Here is a 14,689-nt window from a genome sequence, read left to right on the forward strand (position 1 = left end):
TTTGGACTGTGGGAGGAAACCGGAGCACCCGGAGGAAACCCACGCAGACACTGGGAGAACGTGCAAACTCCACACAGTCAGTCGCCTGAGGCAGGAATTGAACCCGGGTCTCTGGCGCTGTGAGGCAGCAGTGCTAACTGCTGTGCCACCGTGCTGCCCACTTTAAACAGAACATACAAGAGTTGGCATTTTATAATCTTCTAGTGGCATAATGTCGATGTTACAAGACCCATAATCCAGAGATGTGAGTTCAAATTTTAAGATTCTAAATGAAATTCTTGAAATGAAGCTGGGCTGAAAGGTCTTCGTTGCTCATGATGATCCATTAGGAAAAAAAAATCTTGTTCCCAAATGTGTTTCAGGGAAGGCGAGCTGCTGTCGCTGCCTGGTTTGGCCTTTATGCACTTTAGTGCGGTTTATTCCTAACTGCCCTCTGAAGGGGCCTAGTTGGTCATTGCCTTGCATAGAGCTAGGCAATGAAGGTTGGTGTTGCCAACAATGGCTGCATTTTCGTGGAATGAAAAAGAAAGTGAGATGTTTTGTTCAGTTTTATGGAAAAAGCTGACACTGTTATTGAATGTTGACCTCTAGTAGATTAGTAGAAAATATCTTAGTCAATGCCTGCCATAAAACTGTAATCCCCAGTCGATTGTTGCCTCATAATGGCCTGCTGTGTTGCTCTTTCAAATTTTATCTGGACTCAGTTTTGTAATGAAGGATCATGGGATCTAATGCGATGTTGTGTCGACTGAAATATGAGTCTTTTGTAAATGAAATGCTGACAGCTGCAGCACACATCATAGTCATTTAATGCCTTGGAGCAGTTAATCAGCGTCACCTCCATGTGAGAGCAGACAACTGACGTAAAACATAGTCGAAAGCTCCCAAGGCATGAGAGCGGCAAGTTCAGTTTTGTTTCCGGCAAAAAGCACTTTGTGCCAGCTTCCATTGTTTTGGCAAAGTGCAAATAAACTGGATGTGGCCATCATGATGATGATAGGGATGCCATTAAGTGTGTCAATGTTAGAAATACACATCTCTCCATGGGAGACAATGTTTTCTAATCGACCTGTTCAGGGATGTTATGACGCGTCTCCAGTGTAGGTGGGGCTTGAACCCAGGTCTCCTGGCTCAGAGGCAGGGCACTACCACCTCACCAGCAAGAGAGAGGAAGTGGAGCCCACTTCGTGGAGTCATAGAATCTCTGCAGTGTGGATCGAGTCTCATTGGCAAATTGAGGTCCAATAAAGGACAGTTGAGTATGCTTTGAGGACCCTCTGAAGAGAACCCCTACCTTCTCCCTGTAACCCTGCATTTTCCATGGCCAACCAACCTAGCCTGCACAAAACTGGTCACTGCAGTGAATTTAGTGTTGCCAATCCACCTAACCTGCATTGGTTTGTACTGTGGGAGGAAACTGGAGTACCCAGAGGAAACCCACGCAAATTTTAGGGAGAATATGCAAACTCTATACAGGCAGTTGCCTGAGGCTGGGATCGAACCTGGATCCCCGTTGCTGTGAGGCAGCAGTGCTAACCACTGAGCCACCCTTCATCCTGAGCTGCCATCAGAGGGTGCGCCACAGTTAAAGCTACACCCAATGGCACAGAGGCAGACCATTCAGCCTGACCAGTCCCTGCTGGGCTCCACTTCTGCTTCCTTCAATCCTTCATCATCACATTCAATGAGCACGAGCCTGTGGCTACGAAACGTGACACAACCATCTCATCGCTAAACCAATCAAAACACAGCCAAGAGAAAGAAAACCTTGTACTTTTGTATTCCGTTTTTATGGAGTTGGTTCCAGATGTCGGCTGTTTGTTTGCACAATAACCCTCAACCCCATCGGACTCTTCTCAAGCGTACTCAACTGTCCTTTATTGGACCTCAATGTGCCAATGAGATGTGACTGAGTAATATATTTTAACCAGCACCAATTATATATGTGCGCACCAAATTGGATCTTTTTGAAGGAATTATGACAATATCCTGAGAGGACGAAAGGGAGAGCTCCAAGGTTAATTGGATAAGTCAGTTAGCTAGCGGTGAGTGGCAAATATCATTTTCACTGCCGCTTTATCAATGGTGAGTTTGAACTTGCTTGTGCATTTACTTTTATTCATCATTAAGTCAACTGCGCAAATCTGATTTAAATGTTTTCAAAAGCTTCACAGCAGAATTGAAATTCAGTTAATGGAAATCTTTGAACTCTGGAACGTGTGTGTGAGTCAGTATAATTCTCAATGAGATGCTTTTCCAAATCTAAAGATGAACTTAATGCTGATAAGGTGCTCCCTGTTTACTGTCTGCGTTATGAATAGTCCATTAGTTGGGAGAAGAGGGTGAATTGAATTGCAGGCAAAGTGACAGTTCAGCTCTAATGTTAACTGGTTTTGACTGATGTGGAAAGAAGCCTGGTACCTATGTTACTAACAACAGTGGACCAATGGTTTTCCTCAGCCCTGTAATCTCCAGACTTTCTTTTTTTAACAAAGAGCAAGCAATAGTGCCATGATTTCTTGATTTAACTTTGACCCTGCTGTTTTCCTGAAATATAGACCTTTGTCTGGGTGTTAATGTACCATCGAGAGGGAGGTTGGATCAATTGGTTGGGTGGTTAGTTGGCAATGCAGGGTGATGGCAACAGCATGGGTTCAATTCTCAGGACTCTCCTTCTCAACCTCTTCCCTTGCCTGAGGCGTGGTGACCCTAAGTTTAAACCAGCACCACGCATCCCTCACAAATGGGTGGCACGGTGGCTCAGAGGTTAGCACTACTGCTTCACAGTGCCAGGGTCCCAGGTTTGATTCCAGCCTTAGGTAACTGTCTGCGTAGAATTTGCACATTCTCCCCGTGTCTGCATGGTTTTCCTCCAGGTGCTCCAGTTTCCTCCCACATTCTAAAGATGTGCAGGTCAGGTGAATTAGCCATGCTAAATTGTCCATAGTTGTTAGGTGCATTAGTCAGAGGGGAGTGGGTTGCTCTTTGGAGGGATTGATGTGGACTTGTTGGGCTGAAGGGCCTGTTTCCACATTGTAGGAAATTTAATCTAATCTAATCTAATGAAATGAGAGAGCAGCCCCGTGATGTAGGTCAAGTCATGGCTACTTTTAGTAATAACATTAGCAAATTTGCTGATGATACTGGGTGGCAGAGTAAAATGTGAGGAGGATGTTAGGAGATTACAGGGTGACCTGGACAGGTTAGGTGAGTGGTCAGATGCAGTTTAACGTGGATAAATGTATGGTTATCCACTTTGGTGGCAAGAACAGGAAGGCAGATTACTACCGAAATGGAATCAATTTAGGTAAAGGGGCAGTACAGAGAGATCTGGGTGTTCTTGTATACCAGTCCATGAAGGCAAGCATGCAGGTACAGCAGGTAGTGAAGAAGGCTAATGCAGAGACTGGGCCTCCACTGCCCTCTGGGGCAGAGCATTCCACACAGCCACCACTCTCTGGGTGAAAAAGTTTCTCCTTATCTCTGTCCTAAATGGTCTACCTCGTATTTTTAAGCTGTGTCCTCTGGTTCAGCACTCACCCATCAGAGGAAACATGCTGCATGCTGGCCTTCATAACAAGAGGAATTGAGTATAGAAGCAAAGAGGTTCTTCTGCAGCTGTACAGGGCCCTGGTGAGACCACACCTGGAGTACTGTGTGCAGTTCTGGTCTCCAAATTTGAGGAAAGACATTCTGGCTATTGAGGGAGTGCAGCGTAGGTTCACGAGGTCAATTCCTGGAATGGCGGGACTTAAGCTGAAAGACTGGAACAACTGGGCTTGTATACCCTTGAGTTTAGAAGACTGAGAGGGGATCTGATTGAGACATATAAGATTATTAAAGGATTGGACACTCTAGAGGCAGGAAACATGTTTCCTCTGATGGGTGAGTGCTGAACCAGAGGACACAGCTTAAAAATACGAGGTAGACCATTTAGGACAGAGATAAGGAGAAACTTTTTCACCCAGAGAGTGGTGGCTGTGTGGAATGCTCTGCCCCAGAGGGCAGTGGAGGCCCAGTCTCTGCATTCGTTTAAGAAAGAGTTGGATAGATCTCTCAAGGATAGTGGAATCAAGGGTTATGGAGATAAGGCAGGGACAGGATACTGATTAAGGATGATCAGCCATGATCATATTGAATGGTGGTGCAGGCTCGAAGGGCAGAATGGCCTACTCCTGCACCTATTGTCTATTGTCTATTTTACCTTTACATTAATGTAGCGCCCATCACAAGGTGGGGGTGTACAGTGGTGTGCTGTGCTTATCAAAGCCAGTGTAGTCAGCAGCTGAGTGCAATGGACAAATGGACCATACATGACATCCAACTCCTCGAGTGAAGAATGCACCAGTTCAATGATGACTGACAGTTAATTGTTAAGCTTTGTTTAAACTTAATCCAGCCAATAAGGAAAGATGTTGTTAAACTTGAAGGTGTTCAGAAAAGATTCACAAGGATGTTGCCAGGACTGGAGGATGTGAGCTATAGGGAGAGGCTGAATAGGCTGGGGCTTTTTCCTTGGAATGTGAAGATGCTGAGAGATGACCTTATAGAGGTTTATAAAATCGTGAGGGGCATGGATAGGGTGAATAGCCAAGGTCTTTTCTCTAAAATAGAGGGGTCAAAAACTACAAAGCATAGGTTTAAAGTGAGAGGGAAAAGATTTAAAAGGCGCTTGAGGGGCAACGTTTTCACACAGACGGCAGTGCGTGTATGGAATGAGCTGTTTGAGGAAGTGGTAGACGCTGGTACAATTACAGCATTTAAAAGGTGTCTGGATGGATATATGAATAGGAAGGATTTAGAGGGCTATGGACCAAATGCTGGCAAATGGGATGAGATTAATATAAGATATCTGGTCAATGCAGATGAGTTGGACTGAAGGGTCTGTTTCCATGCCGCATAACTCTGACTGTATGACTGACTTTGTTTGGTCAATGCGCCAGAGAAGAGACGTCATCTATTCATTACAGTTATGTCCCCTTCTCACCATAATCTGGAATAACCTGTTTGGATGATCAGAGATGTGTTTGGAGTAGAGAGAAACTGTTTTTCTCTGATGTGAAATAAAAAAAGTGCAACATTCAGATTAGAGGCTGGGTGCCGTGTGAGGGAGGGAGAAGCAGAGGACAAAATCAATGGTGGATGTGAACTGATTGTATTCAGTTGACCAATCTGGAATCTGGAAGGGCAGCACGGGACAGACAGAGGCAGAGAATTGGGACAGGTGATGACGCAATGGATAAAGGAATCAATCAGGGATGACTTAAGGAAGCAGCAATCTGTAACTCTCACTCATAAACAACTGTTGAGTCTGGAAGTCATTTCAGAAACTGAAAATTGAGGAGCGTTACCTTTGTGTGACATCGGCCGATGAATTTGGGGTTCACGTTAACCAGCATGCCCAGTCTCAACTTCAAGTTGCTGAAATCTGTCCTTATTGCTTGTCTACATCTGTTAACAGACTGAGAAACTTGCCAAAGCCCCCTCAGTTTTTGGAAGGTGCTTTCAAGTCCAAAGCAAAATCAATGAGATAAAATTACACAATGAAGAACAAGTATCTCTCCAGGCACTTGGGCATTACACTGCTGGATTCCTATTGACTTCCTGCTGTATGTTGACAGGTGTCTGGCACCTACTGTGTTCAGGAGCAATTTGCTCCATTTCGTCTTTGGCAGCCAGCAATTGTTGAGGAATATATTGTCCAATGCAAACTGTATTGGACAATGTAATAATTATTAAATAAAGATCTTGTGTTTAAAGAGCAAAAGGTGTTTGCTAATTTGTCCCTACAGTCTTCATCTTGACACAAGAGTGAGCGATTCTTCACGTTTTGAGACACTGCTTTGCAGGACTGTCACCAAATCCGAACGAACTGGGCTCGCATTCTCAGCTACACTTACGAACAAACTGTCTGGCTTGCAATATTTCGCTCACAGTTGTAGCCTCAACCTCAACTCCACGTTCCTGCCCACTCCCCATATCGCTTAGGATTCACAAAATTATTGCTCCCAGTCTGAATGTGTTTGTAGTGTTCCTTTCTGGACACTGTCAAGATGGCGGAATAAGCTGCCCAGGCCCCATCAATTCCGTCCATTTCCCCTTCTATGTCCTTTTCTTGTTTTTTTTCTTTCTCTTCGTTTTTGCTTACCTTCTGGGAGGAGCTCCGTCGTAACCGCAGCTTCGGCAGTGATGGCATCGACCGGGAAGATGGCTCCATTGGGGTCCGGGGCGTGGTGATGGCGGCGGGCGTTGAGGAGCCGGAGGGGCACCCGGCATCAACAGAGGCCCAACGGTGAAAGATGGCGCCCAAGAAACAGCAACTTTGACGTTGGTTGGGTCTGGCGCTGGTGGTGGCAGAAAGGTTATGGACTCTCTTTAAGGTCACTCATTTTGAAATTATTCTTAAGCTATTCAAAATGACACCAGATCATGGTGACAGCAAAAGCTTTTCACCATATTTTACGGTATTTTTCACTAATATAATAATTTATCCACTAAGGATATGTTGCCGATAAAATACAGTGCAACATGGATTCACCAGAATACCAAAGGATTTAGAGTGATAATTCAGATTGTGTGAACTTGCTCGTGTTCTCTTTATTTATTGTGTTGCCAAATGATGAGGCAAACTTTTGTTTGTCTTCCCCAGGGGTTTGCCCGAAACCTCAATTTTCCTGCTCCTCGGATGCTGCCTGACCTGCTGTGCTTTTTAAGCACTACACTCTCGGGTTTGTTCACAATATCCAGCCTCGTGTAACTGTGGAGAGAAAATGAGGTCTGCAGATGCTGGAGATCAGAGATGGAAATGTGTTGCTGGAGAAGCGCAGCAGGTCAGGCAGCATCTAGGGAACAGGAGAAGGGCTGAATTCCTGAAGAAGGGCTAATGCCCGAAACGTCGATTCTCCTGTTCCCTAGATGCTGCTGACCTGCTGCGCTTCTCCAGCAACACATTTCCATCTAGTGTAACTGTGGGCTACTCAGCCATGATTACTTTGAATCGTGGAGCAGGCTTGATGGGACTAATGGCCTACTCCTGTCCCTATTTTCTCTGTTTCTATGTTACTTTTCCCTTGCATGTACCACACCCTCCTGGGTTGAAACATCTATGGGGCAGCTGAGATTTGAACCCGGACCCTCCTGGCTCAGAGTCAGGGCTACTGCTATTGTGCAAGAAGATCCTTTTGGAGTTGATGGAACAATCCCCTGTTTCAACTTGCTGCTGCAGAAATCAGATTAAGATATTCTCATTGGATAACGGATGTAAAACTGTTAAAACTGGTATAGTGTTTGATCTTATCTAAAAAAGCCAAGACGTGATCAAATTATTTTTATTCAGTCTGACATAAACCTGGGCCAGGTGGGACTTGAACCTGCACTTTCTGGCCCCGAAGAAAGGATGCTGTCACTGAGGCACTAATGTGCCCTAACCTTTGGCCAATTAGTATCAACTGCTCTTTATGACAGCTGGAACATGCACATGGACACACTCCAGTGACACAGAATTTGCAGCAATAGCCCTTTGGATTGCAATAATCTGAAGTTTGATTTAGCTGAAGTATTTCCGAAAGGCAATGGAGGGAAACATGTCTTCTGGTTCAGGGATTCCAGAACAGGGGAGACATCTTAAAATTACAGGCCATGCCTCTCATTTCTGCCCAAAAGATTAGTAGAAACCTGGGACTCTCTTCCCCCAATAGGCTCTGAATCCTCGGCAGGGAATTGAAGCTTTCAAGCCTCAATTTTGGTTTGATCAGGTGATTAAGGACTCTGCAGCAAAAGTAGGCAAATGGAGCTGAGGTACAGGTCAACCATGATCTAATTGAATAGCAAAACAAGTCCTCGATATTGAATGCTTTGTAGCTGTTCCAAAGACCAGTTTTTCCAAAAACATTGGAAGCTGATGACATGTGCCTTGCCACTACTGTCTGAAGTCTGCTGAAGAACGGTTTGGATTGTAAATCGATACTGGTTGAAGACTGATTATGGAATTAATTCTGGTCTCCCTACTTCAGAAAAGATGTTGTTACCCTCAATAGAGTGCAGAAAGGGCTTACAAGGATGTTGGGGGGGGTCTAGAATAGAGTGGTGCTGGAAAAGCACAGCAGTTCAGGCAGCATCCGAGGAGCAGTAAAATCGACGTTTCGGGCAAAAGCCCTTCATCAGGAATACAGGCAGAGAGAAGGGTGGAGAGATAAGTGAGAGGAGGATGGGGGTGGGGAGAAAGTAGCATAGAGTACAATAGGTGAGTGGTGAGGCGTTCTTCCTCCAGGCATCTGGTGGTGAGGGAGAGGCGGTGAAGGAGGCCCAGGACCTCCATGTCCTCGGCAGAGTGGGAGGAGGAATTGAAATGTTGGGCCACAAAGATGTTTTACAAGGATGTTGCCGAAGTTGGAGGTTTTGAGCTATAGGGAGAGGTTGAATAGGCTGGGGCTAATTTCCCTGGAGTATTGAAGGCTGAGGGATGACCTTATTGAAGTTTATAAAATCATAAGGGGCATGGATAAGGTGATTAGGCAAGGTCTTTTCCCAAGAGTAGGGGAGTCCAAAACTAGAGGGCCTTGGTTAAGGTGAGAGGGGAAAGATATCAAAGGGACCTAAGGGGCAACATTTTCACACAGAGGGTGGTGTGTGTATAGAATGAGCTGCCAGAGGAAGTGGTGGAGGCTGGTACAATTGCAACATTTAAAAAGTGTTTGGATGGGTATATGAATAGGAAGGGATCAGTAGGATATGGGCCAAGTGCTGGCAAATGGGACTAGATTAATTTAGGACATTTTGTCAACATGGACAAGTTGGACCAAAATGTTTGTTTCCATGCTGTACAACTCTATGACTCTATAACACCTCCATTTGAAAGATGAGAAATACTGTAGTTTTTTTTATTCACTCATGGGACGTGGGCATCTCTGGCTGGGCCAGCATTTTATTACCCATCGCTAGTTGACCCTGAGAAGGTGGTGGTGAGCTGCCTCCTTGAACCACTCCAGGGAGGTAGACCCACAATGTCCTTAAGGAGAGAACTCCAGGATTTTGACCCAGTGACATTAAAGGAATGGCAATATATTTCCAAGTCAGGATGGTGAGGAGCTTGGAGGGGAACTTGTAAGTGGTCATATCTGATTGTAAAAAGCATAGAAAAGCCATAGTCTCCTCTAATCTTTTGGCTTTTCAGGTTCAACAACGCAGTAATGGCCGAACATATCCAATTCTCACAGTCTATAAGTACATGTTGTTCCACCAACAGAGAATGGTTATGTTCTCGATGTGCGTCCTGAAAGGCCAGTGGCAATAGATTCGATCATGGCTTTTAAAAAGGGGATTGCTTAAGCACTAAAGGAAAGCATGTTACAGAGAGATGGCAGAGCAGGGAAACTAGCAGAGGGCTAATATGGCCAAGGTAGACCAAATGGCCTCCTCAGAAATCTAACTATTCTGTGATAATACAGCAAGGTTGATGTTAAGAAGGAGGATGGGTTGGAAATTTTGAAAAACACGAGGATACATAAGTCCCCTGCCAGACAGGATATACCCAAGGTTACCACTGGAAGTGAGGGAAGGGATTGCTGTGCTTTTGGCAATGATCTTTGTGTCCTCACTGCACGCTGAAGTTGTACCAGATGATTAGAGGGTGGCAAATGTTATTCCCTTGTTCAAGAAAGGGAATAGGGATAACCCTGGGAATTGCAGACCACCCAGTCTTACGTCACTGGTGGGCAAATTATTGGAGAGGTTTCTGAGAGACAGGATTTATGATGATTTAGAAAAGCATAGTTTGGTTAGAGATCGTCAGCATGGCTTTGTGAGGGGTGGGTCATGCCTCACAGGTCTTAATGAATTCTTTGAGAATGTGACAAAACACATTGATGAAGGTCGATCAGGGGACGTGGTGTACATGGATTTTAACAACGTGATTGATAAGGTTCCCCGTGGTAGGTCCATTCAGAAAGTAAGGATGTGTAGAATACAGGGACATTTGGCTGTCTGGATACAGACTTGGCTGGCCCATGGAAGATGGAGGGTGGTAGGAGATAGAAAGTATTCAGCCTGGAGCTCAGTGACTGTATTCCGCAGGGATCTATTCTGAGACCTCTGCTCTTTGTGATTTTTATAAATGACTTGGGTGAGGAAGTGAAAGGATGTTTTAGTAAGTTTGCCACTGACACAAAGGTTGGTGGGGTTGTGGATAGTGTGTAGGATGCAACGGCACATTGACAGGATGCAGAGCTGGGCTGATAAGGTATAGATGGAGTTCAAAATGGAAAAGCGTGAAGTGATTCATTTTGGAAGGTCGAATTTGAATGCAGATTACAGTATTAAAGGTAGGATTATTGGCAGTGTGGAGGAACAGTGGGATCTTGGGGTCCATGTCATTAGATCCCTCAAAGTTACCACCCAAGTTGATAGGGTTGTTAAGAAGGCATATGGTGTGTTGGCTTTCATTAGCAGGGGGATTGAGTTTAAGAGCCATGAGGTTATGCTGCTGCTCTATAAAGACCTGGTTAGACCACACTTGGAATGTTGTGTTCAGTTCTGGTCATCTCATAGGAAGGATATGGAAGCTTCAGAGAGGGTGTAGAGGAGATTTACCAGGATACTGCCTGGACTGGAGGGCATGTCTTATGACGAAAGGTTGAGGGAGCTAGTGGTTTTCTCACTGGAGCGAAAAAGGATGAGGTGACTTGATAGAGATGTACAAGATGATGAGAGGGATAGAGTGGATATCCAGAGACTTTTTCCCAGGACAGAAATGGCTATCATGAGGGGCCATAATTATAAGATGATTGGAGGAAGATTTAGGTGAGATGTCGAGGTAGGTTCTTTGTCCAGAGAGTGGGTGTGTGGAATACACTGCCAATGGTGGTAGTAGAGTCAGATACATTAGGGACATCTTGGATAAGCATGTGGATAATAGTAAAATGTATAGTATGTAGGTTAGTCTGATCTTAGAGTAGGATAAAAGGTCACCACAACATCAAAGTTCAAAGGGCCTGTTCTTAACTGTTCCATGTTTTAACTAGAGAGCAGACAGCATTAAAGCAAAACTAATTGGAAGAGGGAGCCAAAAGATATATGTTAAACACAGGTAGAACATTAAAAATATTCTATGGAGTATATGTTGAGAGTAAAAAAACCGTGAGCAACAGAGATTGTTGTGGTTCGAGGTGAGACCAGCCTTTAAGATAGCTACATGACATTCCAAAATTTCATGTTCTAATATAAAGCTATCAGCATCACCTTTATCGTAGAATCCCTACAATGTGGAAACAGGCCATTTGGCCTATCAAGTCCACACTGACCCTCTGAAGAGCATCCCACTTACACCCAGTCAGCCCTACTCTATTCCTGTAACCCTGCATTTCCAATGGCTAATCCACCTAGCCTGCACAGCGTGAGGCAATTTGGTATGGCTCATCCACATAGCCTCTACATCTTTGGACTGTGGGAGGAAACCAGTGCAGACACAGGGAGAATGTGTGAACTCCACACAGACAGTCACACAAGGCTGGGATTGAATGCAGGTCCCTGGTGCTTTTAGGCAGCAATGGAAACCACTGAACCCTCATGCCATCTCTTTATTCACTCTCTTTGTCATAGAGATGTACAGCACGGTCCAACCTGTCCATGCCGACCAGATATCCCAACCCAATCTAGTCCCACCTGCCAGCACCCAGCCCATATCCCTCCAAACCCTTCCTATTCATATATCCATCCAAATGCCTCTTAAATATTGCAATTGTACCAGCCTCCACCACTTCCTCTGGAAATTCATTTCATACATATACCACCCACTGTATGAAAAAGTTACCCCTTAAGTCTCTTTTATATCTTTTCCCTCTCACCCTAAACCTATGCCCTCTAGTTCTGGACTCCCCCACCCCAGGGAAAAGACTTTGTCTATTTATCCTATCCATGCCCCTCATAATTTTATAAACTTTTATAATTTTAATAATAATAATAATAATAATAATATAATAAAATTTTATAAGGTCACCCCTCAGCCTCTAACACTCCAGGGAAAACTGTCCCAGCCTGTTCATCCTCTCCCTATAGCTCAAATCCTCCAACCCTGGCAACATCCTTGTAAATCTTTTCTGAACCCTTTCAAATTTCACAACATCTTTCCGATAGGAAGGAGACCAATATTGCACGCAATATTCCAACAGTGGCCTAACCAATGTCCTGTACAGCCGCAACATGACCTCCCAATTCCTGTACTCATCCTCTGACCAATAAAAGAAAGCATACCAAACGCCTTCTTCACTATCCTATCTACCTGCTTTGTGTATAGGATCAATCAAATATATGGGTGTGTTACATATCATAAGTAAAAGTTGAATCCAGGCTGGGTGTAAAGCTGTGAGTCTGTAACCTTACTGTTACATAAAAACTTGATTATCTACGTGGACTGTATTACGTGGACTAATATATAGTAATCTCAGAAAAATACCCAAAATGGTTATAGATTGAGGTAAATGCACAGATGCAGTTCAAGCATGAGACAACTTAAAGAACAAAAAATGTATCACCTTAAAATGTGAATTGATTTAATAGTCAATGGAGTAAGACTTTGTGAAATAATGTAATGATGCCCTTTGACAAAAAGGGTCCTTGAATAAACTGTCTTTTGACTTTTACAGTGATGAAGCCTTTGGAACATGCTAATGATAAAGAAGGTAGGACTGGCTCTTTTTATTCTTGCATCTTCGTTGAACATCATGGTTTTCTGAAAGCAAGCAAAACCCTCTGTCGAAGTTGCCAGAGTGGGACATCCAGTTCTGCTGGGATTGATGGCACCTTTGATTTTAATCTGTGGAATCTAGGGCCAGGCGATCAGAGCTATCCTGGCAAACGGTCAACGAGAGAAGGGAAAGGAGAGCGAGTTGCCACGCTAACGCATGCACAGGCAGATTTCCTGTGGGATTGAGTTGAAATCCATGTTCCAATTCTCGGGGAGGTGGGACTGTTAGAAACTGGATGGTCTACACCTGGGCCAATGTCCTTGGGGGTGCTCTTGATCATGCTGTTGGGGAGGGATTAAGCTAATGTGGCAAGAGGATGGGAACCAAATGAGGAGGTTAGTGGACAGGAAAGAGGTAGTAACTAAAACCCGTTAAGAAATAGATAATGAAGTCAGCACGACTAAGAGGAAGAGTAGGCCGGGAGCAAATGATGAAAGCAGAGGGACTGTTGGTCTGAGGTGCCTTTCTTTTAATGCTAGAAGGATAGTAGGTAAGGCCGAAGAACTTCACCTGTACCCAACTCTCCAATCTATCTATATTCTGCTGCATTCTCTGACAGTCCTCTTCACTATCTGCTACTCCACCAATCTTAGTGTCATCCTGCAAACTTGCGAATGAGGCAACCTACATCTTTCTCCAAATCATTTATGTATATCACAAACAACAGTGGTCCCAGCACGGATCCCTGTGGGATATCACTGGCCACACTTCTTCATTTTGAGTAACTCCCTTCCACTACTAGTCTCTGTCTCCTGTTGCCCAACCATTTCTCTATCCATCTAGCCAGAACACTCAAGCCAGAAGTGGTGGAGGCTGGTACAATTGTAACATTTAAAAGGCATTTGGATGAGTATATGAAAAGGAAGGGTTTGGAGGGATATGAGCCGAATGCTGGCAGGTGGGACTAGATTGGGTTGAGCTATCTGGTCAGCATGGATGGGTTGAACCAAAGGGTCTGTTTCCATGCTGTACATCTCTATAACTCAATGACTCTAAGTCGGGGGATATGGTGTTCAGGTGAGAGAGCTTTCCAAAAATGACGGCACTGAAAGCAGCCTTTGCAAAACCTCCAGGTGCACAGGAGAAACCAGCGACTGAGATATGCACAAATAGACTTGTCTTCACTGAGAGATGGGTTAAACAAAATGATTGATCCAATTGTCTGGGGCCATTGTGCAGTAAAAGCTAGTGTTCCTTGTATGCCATCATTTATTCATGATAAGATAAAGCCTTCCTGCGATGTATGGCCATGAGCAGAAATGAAGGTCTTGACTGTTGTTCGTGTTTTAATCGGTTCATTGTTCCTATTGATTGTTTATGACTGCAGTAACACCATTATGTTCTTCCATTATGAGTCTGCAGAGTAAGTATTTGCCATTTCTTTTCCACCTTCAAGACAGGATGAAACCAACATAATTTCTATACTTGGAATTGATCAATTCAAAGGTGTCCAACCTCTGTCTTATTGGGTCAAAAAGATACTAATGAGGGTGGCATGATGGCTCAGTGGCTAGCACTGCTGCCTTACAGTTTGCGCGTTCTCTCTGTGTCTGTGCGGGTTTCTTCTGGGTGCTCCGGTTTCCTCCTACAATATTGTGGTTCTGTTCGCCGAGCTGGAAATTTGTGTTGCAGACGTTTTGTCCCCTGTCTAGGTGACATCCTCAGTGCTTGGGAGCCTCCTGTGAAGCTTCTGTGATGATTCCTCCGGCATTTATAGTGGCCTGTCCCTGCCGCTTCCGGTTGTCAGTTCCAGCTGTCCGCTGCAGTGGCCAGGTCGATGTGCTTATTGATAGAGAGCTTATTGATAAAATTGTGCTTATTGATAAAAAATAGAGAACACACACCGGATCATCAACGCCACACTCACAGGAATCAGATTCACTAGAGAAGAAGAAAAGGACAACCAACCCCCATTCCTAGACGTGATGGTACAGAGAACACTGAACGGA

The 14,689-nt window shown here is 44.5% G+C and overlaps 1 protein-coding gene across 2 annotated transcripts in view; it reads left to right on the forward strand.

Annotated features, from left to right (window-relative positions):
- The window catches only part of LOC122542465 (CD276 antigen-like), a 267,892-nt gene that overhangs the window by 215,567 nt on the left and 37,636 nt on the right, over nucleotides 1–14,689 (forward strand). For both annotated transcript variants that reach the window (XM_043680194.1, XM_043680190.1), the window contains exon 6: nucleotides 12,639–12,674. In XM_043680194.1, the coding sequence (XP_043536129.1) occupies nucleotides 12,639–12,674 (36 nt within the window). The remainder of the gene's footprint in view (nucleotides 1–12,638; nucleotides 12,675–14,689) is intronic.

Source organism: Chiloscyllium plagiosum, chromosome 40 (genome assembly GCF_004010195.1).
Source record: "Chiloscyllium plagiosum isolate BGI_BamShark_2017 chromosome 40, ASM401019v2, whole genome shotgun sequence".
NCBI classification, from domain to species: domain Eukaryota; kingdom Metazoa; phylum Chordata; class Chondrichthyes; order Orectolobiformes; family Hemiscylliidae; genus Chiloscyllium; species Chiloscyllium plagiosum.